The following is a 23,521-nucleotide window of genomic DNA, read 5'->3' as shown; positions in this document are numbered from 1 at the left end:
TGTTGTGCTAAAGTTGTGTGAAATATCCGTTTTTAAATTGTAAACACGGTCAGCCGGCTAGAGTCAGACGCACAAACTCAGGGTTCCATTGCCATTGCCACCCAGTGACACGGTTTGTTTACGAAAATGCTGCTCGGCTGATCCCTCCAGCTAGATGTTTATTATGTAACTAAATGGTTTTAAAATCCATGTTACATTATGATACCATGATGAAACACTCGCTTGTATTATCAATTTTTTATTCAGAATTTTATTATTTAGAAAAACGCATAGTCAGTCACAATAGACAATAGTTTGGAAACAAATATTTTTCCATACTCTTTTCCTTTTTCCATACTTTTCCAGACATGGAAAATACTAAAATCAAATTCCATACTTGCGTAGTACATTCTACTCAATTTACATACAAATATCAAGAAATTACTGTAAAAATCAAAAACATTACCAAACTACAGCAATCAAAATACTCTTACTCGTAAGTATAAATGGGAAAATTTCCCTCCAACAGCCATGTTGCTGGAGTGTCACTATAGATTGCCATGGTTACCAAATTAACTTTGACAAAACTTTGTACTGCAAAAATGTTTGTGGTGGTGGTAATGACAGAAATATTAAGGGACATACATATTCAAATTGTACTCAAGTTAAATATTTGAGCGGAAATAATGTATTCAATTGTACTTATAGTAATACATACTAAAAATTATCTTATTTGTAATTTCTTTATTAGATAATTACAAGATCAAACATCAAAACTCATGGACCAGGTGAAAATGGTGAATTTCCAACATATAACAGTGCAAAAATAGATAAAAAAAGATTCCAAGTAAATTATAAAGTATAGATTAGTAATAAAGCATAGTAAGCAATGATAACAAGAGAGAAAACAAATTTTAAAAATACATCCCAGGGACACGAAAGTGCCCGAAATCACCCATACACAGTGGTGGAAATGGGGCGAACGCCTGGCAATGGAGTTCCCAGACTAAATATTTAAAGGAAACGCCGCGAACAAGAGGGGGAACGGCATTCCCCCTCAGGTTCCCCTTAAAAAATGCAGTGGAGAGCAGAGCAGTATGAAAGGAGCAGAGAATAGTAGCAGAACGTGTATTTGGAAGCTGCATAAGCAGTGTCAATATCAATATGTCATCAAGTCTGTCATAAAAAAATCAAGGGGAAATAATCAGTAGAGACCGGCAATCTTATTTAAGTAACTTCTGTAAGAGATTGTTATGTAGCTATAATGGTATGAGTAAAACCACACACAAAAAAAAGATTTAGAAATAATATCCAGGGCGGAGGGGGCAGGTCGCACCGCGTTTGTGTATATATATATATATATATATATATCAGTAGTAGCTGTACAATGTTAATCACAATCTCTTGAACGATGCAAAGCAGAAATACTATATTTTCCTGCTATAAACATAAGTCATCTCTCTCTCCAAGGATCACAGCCGGTTGAACAGACAGAATCACACAAAATCAGACAAACTATTCAGTCTGAAGTGGGGGGGGGGGGAGAAAAATAATAAAAGTTGTGCTAATTATATAAACTATAACTCAGCAAATGTTGACTTAAACATAAGAATCTTAAATCAATCTAAAAAATGTATTGTATAAAATGTATCAGTTTTATTTTAAAATTGTACCGGGGAAGGCTGCATCCCTTACGACAACACAGACTAAAAGGGGTTGGATTTCTTCCTGAATGATGCATGATGCGTCTAGTTTATTGTTGTGTTAGCTGTTCAGCTCAACCAGCAGCTCTGCAGCTTCACCTGCTGCTGCTCTTACCATGACACTTATGGGTTTTGAGATGTGTATGCTGGCGAAAACATCTTCCACAAACACTGCAACTGTACGGTTTCTTTCCTGTGTGGAATGTCATGTGTGTCTTCAAGTCTGCCTTCCAACGAAAACATTTAGCACAGTTTGAGCACCGAAATGGTTTCTCCCCTGTGTGTACTCTTGTGTGTCTCTTCAAATTTTCTTTAGTAGCAAAAAATTTATCACACTCTGAGCACTTAAATGGTTTCTCCCCTGTGTGGACTTTTTTGTGTCTATTCAAGTGTCCAATATCAATAAAACGTTTAGCACAGTCTGAGCAACTATATGGTTTACCCCCTTGGTGCAATGCTCTGACGTGTACCTTCAAGGATGCTTTATGACCAAATGTTTTACCACACTCTGAGCAACTAAATGGTTTATCTCCTGTGTGGACTCTCATATGTGTGTCCAAGTTTTCTTTACGATTAAATGTTTGACCACACTGTGAGCAACTAAACGGTCTTTCACCAGTGTGGAGTTTCAGGTGTCTCTGCAGATTTTCATTGCGGTTAAATCTTTTACCACAATCTGAGCAACTAAAGACTTTCTCCTCAGTATCAGAGCTCTTAAGGACTTTCTTCTTCTTTTTCTGAGGTTTCTTAGTCTCCTCTCCTGTGTGGACTCTCCTGTGTCTCATTAGGCTTACTCTATGACGAAATTTTTTGCCACAGTCTGCGCAATTAAATGTTTCTCCTGTGTGGACTCTTATGTGTCTCACTAGGCTTACTTTATGATGAAATGTTTTACCACAGTCTGAGCAAGTAAATATTTTTTTCTCACTACTGTGTTGTTTCATGTGTTGCTTCAGTGTGTCCCTGTGATTATATATTTTACCACAGTCTAAGCAAGTATACGTTTTATCAAGAATGTGGCGTTTCATGTGTTTCAGCAGACTTTCCCTGTGACCAAATGTTTTACCACAATCTGAGCAACTAAAGACTTTCTCCCCGTTAATGGTAACTGGTTTCTCTCCTGTGTGGACTTTCATGTGTAGTTTCAAGTTTACTTTACGACCAAATGTTTGACCACAGTCTGAGCATTTAAAAGGTTTATCACCAGTGTGGCGTTTCATGTGTTTCTGCAGACTTTCCCTGTCACCAAATTTTTTACGACAATCTGTGCAACTAATGACTTTCTCCCCGTTAATGGTAAATGGTTTCTCTCCTGTGTGGATTTTCATGTGTAGTATCAAGTTTACTTTACGACCAAATGTGTCACCACAGTCTGAGCAACTAAAATGGGTATCACCAGTGCAGATTTTCACGTGTTTCTGCAGATATTCCTTGTGGCCAAATCTTTTATCACAATCTGAACAACTAAAGACTTTCTCCCCAGTATAAGTATAAGATTTTTTCTTCTTCAGTGAGTCTAAACCTGACTGAGGTTCCCTAGTCTCCTTCCGATCATTATCACGGTCTTTAGTCTCAGATTCATGAGAGTCTGAGGTCTTGCCAGCAGTAAATGGTTTCTCTCCTGTGTGGACTTTCATGTGTAGTGTCAAGTTTACTTTACGACCAAATGTTTGACCACAGTCTGAGCAACTAAAATGGTTATCACCAGTGTGGAGTTTCATGTGTTTCTGCAGATTTTCCTTGTGGCCAAATCTTTTACCACAATCTGAGCAACTAAAGACTTTCTCCCCAGTATAAGATCTCTTATGACTTTCAATGACTTTTTTCTTCTTCAGTGAGTCTAAACCTGAGGTTGACTGAGGTTCCCTTGCCTCCTTCCCATCATTACTGTGTTTAGTCTCAGGTTCAGCAGAGTCTGAAGTCTTGCCATCACTAGTTGCTTGTAAATTACTAGCTGAATCTAAGTTCTTGGTTGGTTCTGATACTCCACAGTCCTTCTCCCTAGTATAAGATCTCTTATGACTTTCAATGACTTTTTTCTTCTTCAGTGAGTCTAAACCTGAGGTTGACTGAGGTTCCCTTGCCTCCTTCCCATCATTACTGCGTTCAGTCTCAGGTTCAGCAGAGTCTGAAGTCTTGCCATCACTAGTTGCTTGTAAATTACTAGCTGAATCTAAGTTCTTGGTTGGTTCTGATACTCCACAGTCCTTCTCCCCAGTATAAGATCTCTTATGACTTTCAATGACTTTTTTCTTCTTCAGTGAGTCTAAACCTGAGGTTGACTGAGGTTCCCTTGCCTCCTTCCCATCATTCCTGCATTCAGTCTCAGGTTCAGCAGAGTCTGAAGTCTTGCCATCACTAGTTGCTTGTAAATTACTAGCTGAATCCAAGTTCTTGGTTGGTTCTGATACTCCACAGTCCTTCTCCCCAGTACAAGATCTCTTATGACTTTCAATGACTTTTTTCTTCTTCAGTGAGTCTAAACCTGAGGTTGACTGAGGTTCCCTTGCCTCCTTCCCATCATTACTGCGTTCAGTCTCAGGTTCAGCAGAGTCTGAAGTCTTGCCATCACTAGTTGCTTGTAAATTACTAGCTGAATCTAAGTTCTTGGTTGGTTCTGATACTCCACAGTCCTTCTCCCCAGTATAAGATCTCTTATGACTTTCAATTACTTTTTTCTTCTTCAGTGAGTCTAAACCTGAGGTTGACTGAGGTTCCCTTGCCTCCTTCCCATCATTACTGCATTCAGTCTCAGGTTCAGCAGAGTCTGAAGTCTTGCCATCACTAGTTGCTTGTAAATTACTAGCTGAATCTAAGTTCTTGGTTGGTTCTGATACTCCACAGTCCTTTCCATCAGCTTCAGTTCTCTGTTCAGTTGAGCTGCTGGCTAGAGGTTGTGCATCTTTGTTCTCCTCAGTTTGGCTTTGATGAAGCTGTGAGGACTGAGGGTTCTCTTCATCATCTTCAGCAGAGTCTGAAGTCTTGCCATCACTAGTTGCTTGTAAATTACTAGCTGGATCTAAGTTCTTGGTTGGTTCTGATACTCCGCAGTCCTTTCCATCAGCTTCAGTTCTCTGTTCAGTTGAGCTGCTGGCTAGAGATTCTGCCTCTTTGTTCTCCTCAGTTTGGCTTTGATGAAGCTGTGAGGACTGAGTGTTCTCTTCATCATCTTCAGCAGAGTCTGAAGTCTTGCCACCACTAGTTGCTTGTAAATGACTAGCTGGATCTAAGTTATTGGCTGGTTCTGATACTCCACAGTCCTTTCCCTCATCTTCTGTTTTCACCTGTTCAGTTGAGCTGCTGACTAGAGGCTCTGCATCTTTGTTTTCCTCAATTTGGCTTTGATGAAGCTGTGAAGACTGAGGTTTCTCTTCATCATCCTCAAACTTCATTTCATCTTCAATCTTCACAAGGATAGGAGATAATGGGAACTTGATATCATCCTCCTCTGGCCATTGAAGCTGCTCTCCCTCCTTACTGGTCCAGAGTTCCTCCTTTTCCTCTTTAATGTGTGGGGGATCAGTCTGGACCTCCTGGTTCAGACTGGGGGCGCCTCCCATGTCCTGCTGCTCAGGGGGAACCTCTTCTTCATTGACCAACGGCTGCTGGACATCTGTACGGAAGACTGAAATACATGGATACATGGAAGAATGTCACTATAAGTTAACCTAAGCTGGTTACCATTACGTCATAATGTTAACGAGATCAGTGATGCTAACATTGCAGTTACAACAGAAATATGATCAAATGTGTCACGATTCTAGGGCTGAACCAGAATATTCAACTACTCGGTAGGGGTGTAAAGGTACACGTATTCAGTACCGGACCGTTTTGGTACAGGGGGAAAATAAAATAAATTCGAGTTCCCACACAAACATATTACGTGGCGGACCAGAAGTTTGTTTAGTCTCCGCTTCACACATTGAGCATACAGCAGCCAGCCTAGCCTCTGGCTAACATTAGCGATAGTGAACGTCATGGCCAATGCAGATGAGAAGACACTCCCTGATTGTTAAAGTTGCCTGTTTGGGAACACTTCGGGTTTCCGGTGAAATGCAACAATGGACAAAGTCAAGTGGATAAGACAAAAGCAATGGGCCGACATTGTTCAGTCGTGGTCGGGTGTGTTGCTGGCAACACATCAAACTTGCTCCAATTAAATAACCAAGAAGGTGAAACTGCCAACCTCGAGGCTTCAACGCGGGAGTCCAAAAACCAATGGGTGACGTCACGGTAGCTACGTCCATATATTTTTACGGTCTATGGTCGATGGTAACGTTAGTCCGTGTTCAAGCTTTCACTTGGGGATGAAACGATAACCTGTTTAATGATAAACCGTGATAAAATTCCTTACGGTTAGTAATACCGTTTCAAATTTGAATTATCATTAAAACCGCGTTACCGTGATTACTATGTTACAACGATTACAGTGCTTTGAAAAACACAGTAAATACGGTCCATCATCATCAACTAAAGTTAGTAACAGTCTCCCAGGCTGCAGGCATCAGAGTCAAACAGTTTGACTCAAACAGTTTGACTCTGATGAAGACGCTGCGCGTTGAAACGTTAGTCACTGCACCTTATTAAAACAATTTTCCAGTGATTCGAGTGATCCAGGAACCTCTTTGGGTTTACCCATTGAACTGTTGTTGCTAAATTTGAAATAATTCCCTCAAGGCGTTCCTATAACGAGCATGGGATGGACGGACAACCAGAAAACATGAATCCGGCCACAGCTATCGCCGGTGGAGGCAGCTAGAATTGCGAGTATATCGGACCTGAACCACAACATTTTCCTAATTTTCCAGACTTTTTTTTTTTTTTTTTTTTCGAAATACACACTCAGCAACAATTACAACTGCATGTCTTAAACGGTTGTACAACTTGTAATTGCTGCCTGCTTGACGTAACACTTATTTTAGAAGTATTGTATCTGATTATGTATCGGAATAATAGGCTATTTTAGTCTATTTCCTATGTATCACGTTTGCTGAACGGCATTTTGCTGTCCAAGAAAAGTTCACGACAGTCCAATTTCTAAATTCCAGTATCACTATAAATATTTCTGAACAGGAAGGGCAGAGACAGGACTCTGAGGAAAATTAAGGGGTAGCTGTAGGTGGCTCACGTGTAACAGAAGGTCCCAGGAAGGTTGAGAGAAGCACTTTGATGTTCCCCTGTGCAATGTCCATCGCACTGAAGCCACGGTCACTCTTGTTATTGGGGTTTGAACCATGCCGGAGGAGGAGCAGAACTACCTGGATCACACAAATACAAATTTCATGAATTATAGACTGTTTCACATCGACGTCAACATTCTAAATTGCCCCCAGATTACTTCCTGTTGCAGGGTTTTGCTAGTACAATAACTGACAGGACATAAGATGGGTTCCAAACTGTTCCCTAGCAACACAATTCCATGAAAACAGTCTATACCTAAATTGATGGTAGTTGACTTGGCTTCTCCTTGAGTGCGGTGGGCTACTCGTACCTAAAATCAGGGTTCCCATACCTTCTTAAACATCAAATTTAAGGTATTTTCAATGACTTTCCAGCCCCAATTCCCTTGGATTCAAGGACCTAAGTCACCTAGCACAACATATAGTTTGAGATACAGATCAAGGTTAATTGCCGTTACAACAGAGATTTCTTTTAATGAGAGCTAGCAGGCTTTACAGAAGCTCACAGACAACAATTAACAAGGCTAGGTCGAAACCTAGCATAGGGCCAGCGTGGAAAAGCGAGCCTGTTCGCTGTAGCTGTTAGTGGCAAAAGTATAAAGGATTACTTATCAAACATATTTCATTGCAGGATGATGTGTTGGTGTAGGCTACACCTTAAAATCAAATAGCCTACTTGTTTGATTTTATGATATCCCCCCCCCCCCCCCCCCCAAAAAAATAGGCTATTTACCCGTTTAGCCCGATGTTTTTGTGTCTTTTAATCAATCACCTAAATATCATATTATATTATCAATCATATAGGCTATTCTCTTAATTGTATTATATGATCTAATTTGATATCTTATAATAATATATCATCTACAGTATATATAGATTTATAGATAGCCTATATACAATTGGATCTGATCAGTGTTGTAGCTCCATTGCTGATGTAAAATATTATTTTAGGGGTAAAAAAAAATCAAAGAAAATATTGAATACTAGAAAATCTGGCCCTCACAAACACAACAAAGAAAACATCATCATGCAATCAAATCTGTTTGAAAAGTCTGTAGGTGATTGATATAATTATGTAGGCTATTAGAAAACATTAACTTTAGTAAACGTAATACACCCCAACCCCCCCCCCCCCACCCCACCCAGATGTAGGATATTAGAAAACATTCACTTTAGTAAACGTAATAAACCTTAAGGACCTGTGGGAACACTGTAAATTGTAATTTTGTGATTTTTTTTTAATCTATTGTATATCTATATTGTAAGGCAAATTCAAACCCCAGTTGGCTACTTCTTTAAAGTCTCATTCCTTCTATTAAAAGTGTTCCTCACGCACCTGGTAGTGGCCCGAGGAGACGGCATCTTGTAGGGGTGTGGTGCCCCCAGGGCCTCTAGGGTTAGGATCAGCTCCAGCGTGCAACAGTTCCTGAACCACATCCTCACTGCCAGCAGCACTTGCCTCATGGAGGGCTGTCCAGCCTGATAATTACAGTAAAAATTTACTCATTTGTCATTAAATTCTGCTAAAACACATGAAATAATTAGTGTTTTGTTTATTGATATTTCATTATTGTTTAATTAACTGTTGGGAGTGATGAATTGCAACTGGATGACATAGTTAAATACCTGCATTATCTTCCAGGTTGACATTCAAACCAGCCTGAATGAGGGCTTTGACTAGTTCCAGGTTTCTTTTTTTGCATGCTATGTGAAGATGAGTCTCTCCACGTCCATTTCTCTTGTGAAGGTTACTCTGGCGAGGCAGCTTAATACCTTGTGGAAGACTTACTGTTTCAAAGACAAATGAAATCAAGATAGGTAAAAAAACAAACAGACAAATTAATTTAACACATATCACACTAAAGGCAAAAGCGCTTCAGATTCTGAATAGTTCCAAATATAGGAAATACCATTTTATTAGTACCTGAGTTAGATGTGATATCAGCAGCACAGGTTGTGGCATGACAGGGCTTTGCAGGTGTGATGTTGATTCTCACGAGATCTTGTGGTCTGGCTTCTCCAACAGGCAGAGAGGGTGAGGAGGTGTTACAAGAGCCTGTTGTAGCATCTTTAGCAGGTCTTGGCTGCTTGCTTGCATTTCCTACATGGGGTTGAAGCAAAAGCTAGAATTATGTGTGTATCGGACCTAAAGCACAAGATTTTCCATCGTTTTCCAGACATTTTTTCAAATTCCCAAACTATTCACAACCTGGAAATGATCAATTAATTTTTTATACTTTTTCAGACTTTCAAGATTCACTTTAACACATTGACTGCCAGCCGTTTTTTTTTTACTGTAGGTAGCTTCTGCCAGGCCTTTTTTTGAGGATTCTGGCTCATTTTACAAGAGCCGAGCATAATTTTCTGGTTGGACTTTGTGAACACAAAGTTCAGAAAAGTACTAATAGAATGTGTGCTTTCTCTGTCTAAAAGAGTTAGTTTGTAGAGTTAGTAGTTATGTAGATATTAGCCGTTGAGTACAGCATGGTTTCAGCGTCTGGAAATTTATTCAGAGATAAATGGCTTTTTGTGAAATTCGATAGAACAGTCACTTTAACCATTCATTTTTGGCATCAGTAAGACCGTCAGACATTCTAAACAATAGTTTTGAACAGTAATTTCCTCCATAACAACAGGAAACACCCCTCTCATTCAAACTCCTCCCTCCGTGTGTCTTCTCCTCCTTCCTCCTGGCTCTACAGCGGGCGTGTCAGAAGCGCGTTGCTGCTGCCTGCCTGCCTGCCTGCGTGCCTGCCTGCCTGCTTGCCTGCGTGCGGACGCTCCTTGTGCGAGTCAAGATGGGCCGGGGAATGCGTGGGCGATGGGCAGATGTTGATTCTGGCCTTTCTGAGGTGTTTCAAAGTGTGTTTCACCTATAATCTATTTTGCAAATCGCTCTCCGCTCTCTGTGTGCTGCTGCCTGCGCGGCCGCTCTCGGGCAAGACAAGTCTGGATTACTGTAAAATCGCCTCGCCATTTCCTTGAATGGCTTGCTCCCACGGCAGTTTTTTCTTTGATTTCGCTCGTCTGGGGGAGCACTGTCAACACTTAGTGGGTCGGTAAAATAGATTATACACATTCAATACCTCCAATAATTGTATAGGAGACGTAAAAGGGATTGATCAACGCCCCACCGTCAAAAAAAAAAAAAACGATTTTTTTGACGTATCAATACGTCGCTGGCAGTCAACGGTTGGATTCTGCTTGACGTATCAATACGTCGTTGGCAGTTAACGTGTTAATAGCCACAGTAAGTAATTAGATTACAAACAAGGAATTTGACTTAGTGCAAGTATGCAGGGAGGGTAGGATAACTTCCGTGGGGTGCACCCCGGCCCGTTACTGAGCCGGTTGTGACCTCTTCCTAGACCCCCACACAACATTCCACCACTCACATCCCCCTAGCCACTCCCTTTACCCACCCCTCGAACCCCGACTCTCTACAACCTTCCTATCCAAAACTATGGGGGCACGGTGGCTCAGTGGTAGAGCTGTCGCCTCACAGTCAGAAGGTCCTGAGTTTGATTCTCGCCTGGGACACTGTGGGCGCTGTGGTTGTGTTCCCCCCCATATCTTCAGTGCCTACTGCCCAGGTGGGGTATCTCGTCGTAAGGGCCTTTCTCTCTGTGTGGAGTTTGCATGTTCTCCCCGTGCTCCCCCAGGGGGTTCCTCCGTATATAACCCCCCCACTAAAAACATGCAGAAGATCAGATCGTCATCGTCATCCGACCAGTGACGACAACATCCGAAGTTGGTCCCCGGGCGCTGTACGAGAAAGCAACCACCGCTCCTGGCCTGCCCCCCGGAGGAAAGGACATGCCTGGATGGGTTAAATGCAGAGGACACTTTTCACCGGCCACCGTCAGCATGAGTGTGTTGTGGCCGCATGCATGTGTTGTGGTGTTCGTGTGACAATAAAAGACGGGGCTTGTCCCGTTACGAGAGAGTTTTTTTTTTTATGGCCCCTTTTCAGTAAAACTGTTCAGTTTAAGTCATCGCAGGAAAAAATATTTTCATCTGTTGGCAGATGTGCGATATAATCAAGTCCAAAAGTATCTTTGTTCACAGTGCAGTATTGCTATATTCCATCATGTTGAAGGAAATACCATTTTATTAGTACCTGAGTTAGATGTGATATCAGCAGCACAGGTTGTGGCAGGTGTGATGTGGATTCTCAGGAGAGCTTGTGGTCTGGCTTCTCCAACAGGCAGAGAGGGTGAGGAGGTGTTACAAGAGCCTGTTGTAGCATCTTTAGCAGGTCTTGCCTGCTTGCTTGCTTTTCCTACATGGGGTTGAAGCAAAAGCTAGAATTATGTGTGTATCGGACCTAAGCCACAAGATTTTCCATAGAGACACTGTGGAACACGTCGTCATTCAGAAACCACTCCCAACACGGGGGAAAACACAAAGGACCAACTATCGTGCCACCTTCTAGCAAAATAAACCGTGGCTAACCGGGCGAACAAAATAACTCTGGTCAGATACAGATAGTTTTGCAGATATCTAGGAGGAACTGGCTTGTGTCAAATAATGAGATGTTGTGTGCGTTTACTTAATTCATTTGAACTGCGAACGAGACGTGAGCTGATCTCAACGAGACGAGACGTGAGCTGATCTCAATGTTTGTCTGCTGACTTTCTGCTTCCTGAAACTCCCCCCCAAACCTGGCTAGGGGTGGGCGATATGACGATCTTAGATTGTTCACGATCAGAATGGCTCCACGATCTGCCTTTCCAGACAGATCGTTAGAATCACGCTACATGCAGTGCACATTCTATCAGTTGCATTTCTATGTGTGAAAGACGCTTCCCAAGTTTTCCACCCCTGCCACTTTTCACTTTGCAAAGTGCAGCAGCATGACAACACGGAGCGGAGGGGTAGTTGGTTTGACACACACACACACACTTAACCAGGGCATGCCTTGACAAGGACCTCCCGTCATCCCAGGGATGTTAAAAATGGTGTTAATTAATTTGGGGACGGAGCCGGACGATAGCCTAAACACAATGAACAGCGTTAAAAATGATATGCCACACACACACGCACACTAAACAGACATGCGGGCACTGGCAGAGAGACAAACAGGCAGATAGAGCGGAAACTCATCGTGCAAAAAGTGTCTGAATCTCGGCTCCTCTTTTTGATAGTTTGAGTTTCATTTGCTTCAGTCGGACTTGGCAGTTATTTTAAATGCGAGGACGCATATTTGCTCCTAATCTGCCCTCATCCTGCTGCCTCGTATTCTCAGGAGAGCGCGTTTCTGCTCCACCTTATTTTCTTCCCCCCCGCCTCTCTCTCACTGCTTAAAGCTCAACGTTGTGTGTGTGTGTGTGTGTGCGTGTGTTGAGCCGCATGTCTCTGCTCTTTCCCCATGCTCTGTCTGTCGGTCTCTCTCTCTCTCCATTAAATTAGCAAATTGACAAATGACAATCACGCAACTCAATCGCAGATAGCCAATATATTCGTCCCTTCGCCCAAACCTACTGTATAAATATCAGTGAACCAAGAGATAGATGGATGGATAGATAGATAGATAGATAGATAGTGTTTTCATGCTTGTGAACATTCTTTTTTAGCACATGAATTATTGGAAACTCAGCGTAAATGAATTATATGAAAATATTTATAAAACAAAATTGTATTTTAAATTTCCATGAGTTTTCTAGGTTTCTCATGGCCGTACGAACCCTGGAATTAGTTTGGTTGTACTTGTACTGTTCAGTAACTTGCAAAGTAGTCTTAAAAACAAATATGAAAAAGAATCGTGATAAGATCGTGGATCGTGATCCTGCTTGAAAAAATCGTGATATGATATTTTTGCCATATCGCCCACCCCTAATCCTGGCGTTCTCCTATGTCGCGTGTTGCACGCAAAGATCTTATATACGGAAGATGAACACTCCAACTTACTTCATTGACAGCTAGATCCAGATTTTTCTTCTGAACAGCTTCCTTGTTTTGCTCCCGAGTACAAAAAAACTTTAATTGGTGATTTTTTACATTTGTTGTCTGCGCAAATTCAAAGAAAATTACGCTGGTCTATTGGAGTGAATGGAGCACTTTCCCCTGTGATGGGCGTGGCCTATTTCATGCAGTGTCTCTATAGTTTTCCAGATTTTTTTTTAAATTCCCAAACCTGGAAATTATCAATTTCATTTTTAATACTTTTCCAGACTTTCAAGATTCAAGATGAACTTCAAGAGCCAAGGTAAGTAATTAGATTACAAATGAGGAATTTGACTTATGCAGCACAGCGGTCACATCAAGAGTAGAGACGAAGCAATACTGAAAAACAATCACAAATTGTAGACGGTTTTAACTTGACAAGAAAAACATTCTTCTAAATTGAACCCCAGCTCACTTCCTGTTGCAGTTTTTTACAGAAGAAGAAAAAGACAAGGTGGAGTGAGTGACCATTCTGTGAAAACAGTCTATGAGGGTTTTGCCCTACAGCCATTAACACATTCAGTGCCAGCGACGCCATATGGCGTCATTAGAAATTTACCGTAGAGTGCCAGCGACGCCAAATGGCGTCAATAACTCGAATTTTTTTTTTTGACGGGGGGGTGTCGATCTATGCCTCTTACATCGCCTCTTACAATATTCAGAGGTATTGAATGTGTCTAACCTATTTTACAGAACCCTTAGGTGGCGACAGCGCTCTCCAGATGAGAGAACGTGGAGTGAAACACACAGAAGAAGTCATTGGGGGGAAGGAAATCGCATCGCATCCGTCCGTATGCAGCGGCTTCATTGAAGCAACGTTTAGCTGTGCCCCTGCAGCAGCCAATCTGCTATCACAATTGAGTACCTCGGTGTCCGCTGCAACAGCCTCCGTGTCCGCTGCAACACATGATCAGCCGTGGATTTGTTATTATTCTCAACTCGAAGCATGGGAGCTGGTACACGCGGCTGTAAAAAAGCAGGATCTAGCGGACTTTTTCAGTGCTGAGCACAGGCAGAGAGAACAGCAGAGCAGAGAGACACTCCTCCCACAACGGGGGGGGGGGAGGAGGAGGGGGGGAGGTGGGCACGCAGAGCCAAGTACACAACACAGACCCAGACAGCAGGACAGGGTTGGCAAACGCAAGCCAGAATATCCGATGCCCACCAGCAGCAAAAGATCAGCAAGAAGCTGCAACCAGCAGCGCATGCAGGCGCCAGCGCTGCTGGTTTCAGCTAAAAATATTATTCTTCCAAACAAAATTCCCTTGCCTTCACTGTTTTATTGAAGGAAATTATTTTTGAGGTGTGACTACATCAGAAAATTAGCTTCAGAGTCAGTGATGTGCTTGAAATGTTTAATTTCACAAAAGGCTCATTATCTCAGCTCGTAGAAAAAAAGCTCTGTTTTTCGTTCAATCAAGCTATCTTCTCCGGCTCATAACTAAAGAACGGAAAATGGGATCAATAAACTTTTTTTTGCAGGTGATAGAAGAGAGTCTCATCGTTATTTGTGCGTGTTCAGTGTTTACATAGTAATTATTAAAGAAATTATATGACTGTTTTAAAATGCATTGCGGCCTATGTGGCACAGCAAGCAACCTTTTGCCCAAGGGCCGTGGCACTGAAAGTGTTAAAGGTTAATATGTCACTTTTATAAGTTTAGGAAAAAAAATTGACGGTCAAAGTAACCATTTAGATTACCCTTGTGTGCTCAGTTTATCAAAAATAACAGCTATTTAGAAATCTGGTTTTCGTTTTCGGACATCTGAAGAACCAGGACGAGTCAGTCACCTCAGCTGACAGAAGCCAGGCTCTGAGCAGCACAGCCGGGTGAACATAAGCTTACATACCCCAGGAAGGCAGCGCGAGGCAGAGTGCACTCCACGCTCGGGCGGAGGTGTTCATACTCAGAGCGCTTGCTCTAACATTGTCATACTGGGGAGAAAACGAGCAAATTAACTGATTCGTGCAGCTCTGTGGTGATTAGCTAATGCCTCCGTGGCATTTCGATTATGATTTATTTCGTTTTGGAAGATAAATGTTATCGCAGATTAAATCTAATGCCTCGTAGTTAAAAATCAGTTTCCCCAATGGAGTTGTGCCGATGGTGCACTCAGCCTGTTTTGAGGTAAGGTGGTGCCTGTTTGTTGTAGGTTATGATTCTGTTAGTGTTGATCATTCACAACACAAGGTTTTTACGGAAATAGTACAAGCCGAGGTCTCCTAATTCTCGAAACCACACGCTCTCGGTAAAGAAGACTAGTAAAAACACACTAAATAAAGCAGTATAAAACTCACGGTTTTAGGATAAAGTCTGTGGGATAATGTCCGTGGGGTGCACCCCGGCCCGTTACTGAGCCGGTTGTGCCCGCCCTTCCTTGACCCCCACACCCCTTTCCACCACTCACATGCCGCTAGCCACTCCCTCTACCCACTCTTCGAACCTCGACTCTCTACAACCTTTCTATCCATAGCTATGGATAACCCTTTTGAGTAAAACGGTTTAGTTTAAGGAAAAATATTTTCATCTGTTGGCAGATGTGCTATATCATCAAGTCCAAAAGTAACTTTGTTCACAGTGCAGTATTGCTATATTCCATCATGTTGAAGGAAATACAATCTTATTAGTACCTGAGTTAGATGTGATATCAGCACAGGTTGTGGCATGACAGGGTTTTTCAGGTGTGATGTGGATTCTCACGAGAGCTTGTGGTCTGGCTTCTCCAACAGGCAGAGAGGGTGAGGAGGTGTTACAAAAGCCTGTTGTAGCATCTTTAGCAGGTCTTGCCTGCTTGCTTGCTTTTCCTATATGGGGTTGAAGCAAAAGCTAGAATTATGTGTGTATCGGACATAAACCACAAGATTTTCCATAGTTTTCCAAAAAGAAAATCAAATTCCCAAACTATTCAAGACCTGGAAATTATCAATTTCATTTTTAATACTTTTCCAGACTTTCAAGATTCACTTTAACACGTTCACTGCCGTCGACGAGTCAACTCGTCAAAAAAAATCCAACGGTTGACTGCCGTGGACGAGTTATCTCGTCAAAAAAAAAAAAAAAAAAATGTTGACGGTGGGACGTGGATCAAACCCTTTTACATCTCCTATAAATATATGGGAGCTATTGAATGTGTATAACCTATTTTACCGACCCACTAAGTGGCGACAGTGCTCTCCAGACTAGAGGAAGCCGAGCAAAAACACCAGGAAAAAGCTTGAGGAAGCCATTCTCATGAAAATGGTTTGGCGAAAACGCTTTCGCGCTGGCGCACAACGGTGGGGGATTCCAAAAATAGATTCTGGGTGCAACACACTTTGAAACACCAGCAGAAAGCCCAGAATCGCACGCAGCTTCATCCCTGCTCACAACCGAAAACCCAGAAACGAACGAGCCCCATCCAGACTAGCCCGACGAGCGGCCGCCAGCAGCCAGGCAGCACAGACAGGCAGCAGAGACTTGCCTGTGACAAACGCTGCAAAGCCACCAGAGACACACCCACGGAGGGAGGAGTTTGAAGGAGAGGGGGGTGGGGGTGCTGTTATGGAGGAAATTACTGTTCAGAACTATATTGTTTAGATGTCTGATGTCTCACTGATGCCAAAAATAAATGGTTAAAGTGACTGTTCTGCCTGTTCTATCGAATCACCCACGCACGCACGCACGCACGCACACACACACAAACACAATACAGTATACACACTTGCCCAAGGGCACCCATAATCACAGGCACGTGAGGTGGTTCTAAAAATCCATTTATCTCAAAACTCTCTGAAAATCTCTGAAACCATGCTGTATTCAACTGCTAATGCCTACATAACAGAACATGATAAAAACTAACTCTTTTAGACAGAGAAAGCACACATTCTATTAGTTCTTTTGAGATATTTTGTGTTCACAAAGTCCTAGCAGAAAATAATCCTCGGCTCTTGAAAGATGAGCCAGAATCCTCAAAAAAACCCTTGGCAGAAGCTACCTACTGATTGGAAAAAACTGTTGGCAGTGAATGTGTTAATAGCCACAAGACCTTCCATTGTTTTCCAAAAAAAAATCGAATTCATAAACTATTCAAGACATGGAAATGATCCAATTCATTTTTAACATCATCAGTGATGTCATAAATTCACTCACTCTCTCTCTCTCTCTCTCTCACACACACACACACACACACACACACACACACGGCTATAGTTCATTGATGATGTCACTGACATCACTGATGTCATCAATAATGATCATCAGTGATGATGTCATCAGTGATGTCATATATAGGCATTGTGACATCACTGATGTCATCAGTATGTCATCAGTGGCACACACACACACACACGCACGAGAGCGATTGAGGGAGAGGGAGAGAGGAGAGAGGGGGGGGAGAGAGGAGGAGAGACTGAGGGAGAGAAAGACGGAGACGAGAGCGACTGAGGGAGAGGGGGAGTGTGTCTGAGGGCGAGGGAGAGAGAGGAGAGAGAGGAGGGAGAGACTGAGGGAGGGAGAGAGGGGGAGATAAACTGAGGGAGAGAGGGAGCCTGAGGGAGACATTGCGCATGCGCCAATAGGGCAGGCGAGGCCACGCAACAGCCGAGCTGCGGGCAAGGTGGGAGGGGGAACCCGCCCCATTACTGAGCCGGTTGTGACCCCCCTTCCTAGATCCCCACAACCATTTCCACCACTCACATCCCCCTAGCCACTCCCTCTACCCACCCCTCGAACCACAACTCTCTATGACCTTCCTATCCCTAACTATGGCCCCTTTTCAGTAAAACTGTTCAGTTTAAAAATATTTTCATCTGTTGGCAGATGTGCGATATAATCAAGTCCAAAAGTATCTTTGTTCACAGTGCAGTATTGTTATATTCCATCATGTTGAAGGAAATACCATTTTATTAGTACCTGAGTTAGATGTGATATCAGCAGCACAGGTTGTGCCATGGCAGGGTTTTTCAGGTGTGATGTGGATTCTCACAAGAGCTTGTGGTCTGGCTTCTCCAACAGGCAGAGAGGATGAGGAGGTGTTACAAGAGCCTGTTGTAGCATCTTTAGCAGGTCTTGCCTGCTTGCTTGCTTTTCCTACATGGGGTTGAAGCAAAAGCTAGAATTATTTGTGTATCGGACCTCAACCACAAGATTTTCAATAGTTTAACAGACATTTTTTCAAATTCCCAAACTATTCCAGGCCTGGAAATGATAAAATTCATTTTTAATACTTTTCCAGACTTTCAAGATTCAAGGTTCACCTTAACACATTGACTGCCAGCCGTTTTTTTTTGCTGTAGGTAGCTTCTGCCAAGCCGTTTTTTGAGGATTCTGGCTCATTTTACAAGAGCCGAGGATTCTTTTCTGCTTGGAGTTTGTGAACATACAATATCTCAAAAGTACTAATAGAATGTGTACTTTCTCTGTCTAAAAGAGTTAGTTTGTAGAGTTAGTAGTTATGTAAGCATTAGCAATTGAATACAGCATGGTTTTAGCGTCAGAAAAAATATTCAGAGATAAACGGCTTTTTGTGAAATTCGATAGAACAGTCACTTTAACCATTCATTTTTGGCATCAGTAAGACCTAAACAATAGTTTTGAACAGTAATTTCCTCCATAACAGCAGGAAACTCCCCTCTGCTCAACTCCTCCCTCCGTGGGCGTTCTTCTTGGCTGCAGCGCCGTGTCACAAGCACTTTCCTACCTGTGCAAATGCACTTTCTCATACTCTCGACCTCTCAAATAAATTTCTGAATAGAAATTAAATTACCGTAAATTCCGGACTATAAGACGCACCGGTCTATAAGCCGCACCTTCAAAGGTGACTATTTTTTTCTTCTATAAGCCGCACCGGACTATAAGCCGCGGGTGTTTTGATGTTTAATTACCATATGTAAGGCTTCGTGCACAGAGGGAATTGTCGGGAAATAGATGGCTGTTTGGGGAAGCTCCCATTTATTAACATTTCAACAAAACAAAAGTCAGGTCACTAATCCCCAGACAAAATCACACATATGGTATTTTTTGTTTTTTTTTACAGTGCACACAGTGTCCGCGGTGTGGTGAAAAGAGGGCAAGAGAGGAAATTAAAACAGAAGTGGATTTATAGTTAGAAAGAGTGCTAAAGAAGAGAGAATTCCGTTTTTTATTTTTTTATTTTAGTTACTCACAGTACTATTGACCAGTCCAACTCAAAAGATATTCGGCAGTTTCACTTTGAGCTCTTGTTCCGCCGCTGTCCATCAATGGTTATGACGAGTCTCGCTGGGTACAGTACGCCAAAGCGATATCCATTGACTCGATGATGCTGTTGTATGTTGCGCGTTTCTGTTGCACCAACATCACAGCCCCTCACCAACGGTGAGGGGCTTCTTCCCCGCAGCCTGGAGGATGAGTTGACGGTCGGGCCAGCGGAGTAGGCAGATGAAGATGGCCCTCGGTGGCAGGCCGGGGTCTGGACGTGGCCGAGGCGCCCGGTGTGCGGGAGAAAGGAGGAGGAGGAGAAACCGCCACCTCCACAGCCAGCCACCTCACACACCCCAACTGTTTAATAGTGCCCGGCTCGCATGCCTCTCGGTCGGCTGGCCGGACAATATGCACCCCGCTGCAGCAGCAGGCAGCTTCGGGAGGTTTTCTCACTGTGTTCGGGACTTCGGCTCTAACTCGGCCAGATGGCTGGACACGAGTGAAACTCTTCACGGTTGCATTATTTTCTTTAGTGAGTGAGTGGATGGACTTCTGCACGTTTTCAAACTTGTTTTCAAGCTGCTCAAAACCTCTGAGCGATGTCGGACTTAATCGATAGTGTTTCACGGAGTAAAAGTTTAGCCCAAGCGGTGTATCTCCAGCCTCCAGCAGGTGAGTCATTTCCTCATTCATGGCGTGATTGCTTCGTCTTTTTCTTTCTGCTTACCTGTGTTGTGTTATGTTATGTTATGTTATGTTGTTAAAAGAGGGCAAGAGAGGAAATTAAAACAGAAGTGGATTTATAGTTAGAAAGAGTGCTAAAAAAGAGAGATTTTTTTTTTTTTTTTGGAAAAAATCCATAGATAAGACGCACCGTTATATAAGCCGCAGGGGGCAAAAAAGGCCAAAAAACGGGAAAAAAGCCGCGGCTTATAGTCCGGAATTTACGGTACTCTAAATTAGAGCGAAAAAGAAACAAAAAAGAATGGGTTGAAAATCCCATTCTAAAAGCCTTTTATGGCTGTTTCCAATTTGGTGCTATTTTGCAAGGACCAGTCTCACTGCCCCGCTGCCGCTGTGCCTGGCTGTGCCTGTCTGCGTGGCCGCTCCCCGAGGAAGCCCGGCTGGACTCGCCCGCCTCCCGGAGCCCTGGCCGAGAGCTCCGATGAAGCCCCTGCGACTCTGATCATATTTACGCTGCGTGCCTCAAAGTGTGCTCCATCCGCAATCCACCATGCAAGTTTGCAATCCCGCACCGCCAGCAATCAGCGCGAAAACGAAAGCGCCTCCGCCAATCCATTTTCATGAGAATGGAAATGGATCACACTGCTTTTTGCTTGCCTTCCTACTTCCTTGTCGCCACTTAGTGGGTCGGTGGAATGGGTTGTACACGTTGTACACGTCCAATACTTATATAAGAGATGTAAAAGAGTTAGATGCACAACCCACCGTCAAAAAAAAAAAATCGATGCCAACGACGTGTTTACACGTCGCTGGCAGTCAACAGCTGGATTCTGAAAACGTGTTTACACGTTGTTGGCAGTGAACGTGTTAAGAGCCACAGTAAGTAATACAAAAGAGGAATTTGAATCAGTGCAAGGATGCACCACAGTGGTCACATCAATAGTAGAGATGAAGCAATACTGAAAAACAATCACAAATTATAACGTGCAAAATATAAAGTCCTCTAAGCTCTGTTTCCTGTCAACATACCCCACCCCCTATACTCTATCTATATACTGTGAGCTGTCTCTCCCTGGGGGCAGTGTTGCGAGATGGGTGGGTTTTCTGTCCATTTGGGCTGGTTTGCGGTACATTGGGGGGGTGGGCGGGTTTACAGAGCCACTTGTTCCCATAGACCAGCATTTGTTTGGGTGGTTTTGTGTGCGTTTTGGTGGGTTTTGAACAGTCATTGGGCTGGAAACCATTAGCTGTATCTGGCAACACTGTCCGGGGGGAGATCAGCTGACACACTGCCTTGGTAAGACCCTACATCATTTGCTTCCTTGAATAAATCTGTACATAAACCCTGCAAATTTTGACTTATTCATAAGATAAAGCTACATTTCTCCCACAACAGTTTTGGAGGCACCAATGGGATCGAATTGTGGGGTTAGATAACTTTATTCGTTTAATTTTTAAATTACCTCTCTTCGGAAGCATGGTGGACGTAGAGGGCCCATGTGTCTGGCAGTGCGCTGCAAGAGAGAGGAAGGATTGTTGTGCAGACTTTATCCAGGGAACATTTGTGTGTTTTTGTGTCTATGTTTTGTGTTGTGTAAAATAATAGCCTGAGGGAGGATTATTAAGGTTATTATGGGAGTTTTTGATGGTAAACAACAGCTTGGGTCTGAGCAGGGCTTGCATGTTAATGTAGGCCACAGTGTGAGCAACCACAATGGGCTCCCCTGGAGTGGGAGGAGGAGTGTTTTACAGTGAAGCTTTTCACAAACAATAGAGTAAATAACTTCTGTAGGTTATTCCTTAATCCTCAGGTCTGATTAAAGTCTAGTTTGGCTTTTATTTCGTTTCAACTACATGCTTAATAGTTTTATGTTGGTTTTAAATAGTTCCCAACAGGCCAATTTCTAAATTCGAGTAGTATCACTATAACTATTTCTGAACAGGAAGGCCACAGACAAGCCACTGAGGAAAATTAAGGGGTAGCTGTAGGTGGCTCACGTGTAACAGAAGGTCCCAGGAAAGTTGACAGAAGCACTTTGATGTTCCCCTGTGCCATGTCCATCGCACTGAAGCCAAGGTCACTCCTGTCATTGGGGTTTGAACCATTCTGGAGGAGGAGCAGAACTACCTGGAACACACAAATACAAATTTCATGAACTATAGACGGTTTCACATCGACAACGTCAACATTCTAAATTGCCCCCAGATTACTTCCTGTTGCAGGGTTTCCTAGTACAATAACTGACAGGACATAAGATCGGTTCAAAACTGTTCCCTAGCAACACAATTCTGTGAAAACCGTCTATAGCTAAAATGTTGATTTGACTTGGCTTCTCCTTGTGTGCGTTGGGCTACTCATACCTATGTAATTTTGTTAGTAAATGGTAACTCTGGTGGTGTGTTTTTTTATCTATTGTATATATTAATATATTCTATATTGTACAAGGCAAATTCATACCAAGTTGGCTACTTCTTTAAAGTCTCATTCCTTCTATTAAAAGTGTTCCTCACGCACCTGGTAGTGGCCCAAGGAAACGGCATCTTGTAGGGGTGTGGTGCCCCCAGGGCCTCTAGGGTTAGGATCAGCTCCAGCGTGCAACAGTTCCTGAACCACATCCTCACTGCCCTCAGTACTTGCCTCATGGAGGGCTGTCCAGCCTGACAATTACAGTAAAAATGTACTCATTTGTCATTAAATTCTGCTAAAACACAATCAATAATTAGTGTTTTGTTTATTGATATTTCATTATTGTTTAATTAACTGTTGGGAGTGATGAATTGCAAATGGATGACATTGTTAAATACCTGCATTATCTTCCAGGTTGACATTCAAACCAGCCTGAATGAGGGCTTTGACTAGCTCCAGGTTTCCTTTTTTGCATGCTATGTGAAGATGAGTCTCTCCACGTCCATTTCTCTTGTGAAGGTTACTCTGGCGAGGCAGCTTAATACTTCGTGGAAGACTGACTGTTTCAAAGACAAACAAAACCAAGATAAGTCAAATGAACCAGACAAATTGAACACAACACACTAAAGGCAAAAGTGCTTCAGATTCCTAATAGTTCCAAATATACATCATGTTAAAGGAAATACCATTTGTACCTGAGTTAGATGTGACATCAGCACAGGTTGTGGCATGACAGGGCGTTGCAGGTGTGACGAGATCGTGTGGTCTGGCTTCTTCAACAAGGAGAGAGGGTGAGGGGGTGTTACAAGAGTCCATTGTCGCATCTTCATCGAAGGAAGAAGAATTAGAATGTCCTTCCTGCTTGCTTGCTTTTCCTACATAGGGTTGAAGCAAAAGCTAGAATTATTTGTGTATCGGACCTAAACCACAAGATTTACCATAGCTTTCCAGACATTTTTTCAGACAAATTCCCAAACTATCCAATACCTGGAAATGATCAAATTCCTTTTTAATACTTTTCCAGACTTTCCAGACTTGTCTAGGAACCCTGTCTCCTCCTGTCATGAAGTCAGCCATGGCTGAACTGTTTGCACTAATAATTCGCAACAAGACGAAAACCATTCCAGAACATTGCATTGAAAAGTTGCAGGGGTGTTAACTGGCCCGTCCCATCACGACTCCAGCTGGCTGATGGCCAGCAATCCAGCTTGTCAAGTTGCAGGGGCTGGTTGCAAGTTTAACTTGTCTCGTCGTGAGTCTTTGGTCTAAACTGGGCTTTACAGTCAGAACAATATTGCTGTTACAGTCAGAACCATATTGTTGTTATTAAAAACACTTGCTTCTGACACAGGAGAAGTTAATTTCAACCGTAACCCTAGGTCTTTTTCCTAAAATCTGATATGAGTGTTTCCTATTTTAGAAAGTGGACTTGTGGTATATTCACAGGTAACGATTTGTTGAG

General features: G+C 42.7%; 1 protein-coding gene across 1 annotated transcript in view; it reads right to left on the bottom strand.

Moving 5' to 3' along the window:
* Nucleotides 1-224: 224 nt before the first annotated feature.
* Nucleotides 225-23,521, bottom strand: part of LOC310783838 (uncharacterized protein) — a 41,847-nt gene continuing 18,550 nt past the window's right edge. The window contains exons 8-20 of the mRNA XM_083644735.1: nucleotides 22,755-22,934; nucleotides 22,458-22,619; nucleotides 22,168-22,310; nucleotides 21,651-21,780; nucleotides 21,116-21,166; nucleotides 17,700-17,876; nucleotides 15,440-15,613; nucleotides 10,983-11,144; nucleotides 8,787-8,963; nucleotides 8,489-8,650; nucleotides 8,199-8,341; nucleotides 6,811-6,940; nucleotides 225-5,307 (exon numbers count right to left, since the gene is read on the bottom strand). Of these exons, the coding sequence (XP_083500861.1) occupies nucleotides 1,778-5,307; nucleotides 6,811-6,940; nucleotides 8,199-8,341; nucleotides 8,489-8,650; nucleotides 8,787-8,963; nucleotides 10,983-11,144; nucleotides 15,440-15,613; nucleotides 17,700-17,876; nucleotides 21,116-21,166; nucleotides 21,651-21,780; nucleotides 22,168-22,310; nucleotides 22,458-22,619; nucleotides 22,755-22,934 (5,321 nt within the window). The 3' untranslated portion in view covers nucleotides 225-1,777. The remainder of the gene's footprint in view (nucleotides 5,308-6,810; nucleotides 6,941-8,198; nucleotides 8,342-8,488; nucleotides 8,651-8,786; nucleotides 8,964-10,982; nucleotides 11,145-15,439; nucleotides 15,614-17,699; nucleotides 17,877-21,115; nucleotides 21,167-21,650; nucleotides 21,781-22,167; nucleotides 22,311-22,457; nucleotides 22,620-22,754; nucleotides 22,935-23,521) is intronic.

This window comes from Poromitra crassiceps (assembly GCF_964638095.1).
Source record: "Poromitra crassiceps genome assembly, chromosome: 10".
NCBI classification, from domain to species: Eukaryota; Metazoa; Chordata; class Actinopteri; order Beryciformes; family Melamphaidae; genus Poromitra; species Poromitra crassiceps.
The sequence above is the reverse complement of the archived record's forward strand: the minus strand, read 5'-3'. Positions and strand labels throughout refer to the sequence as shown.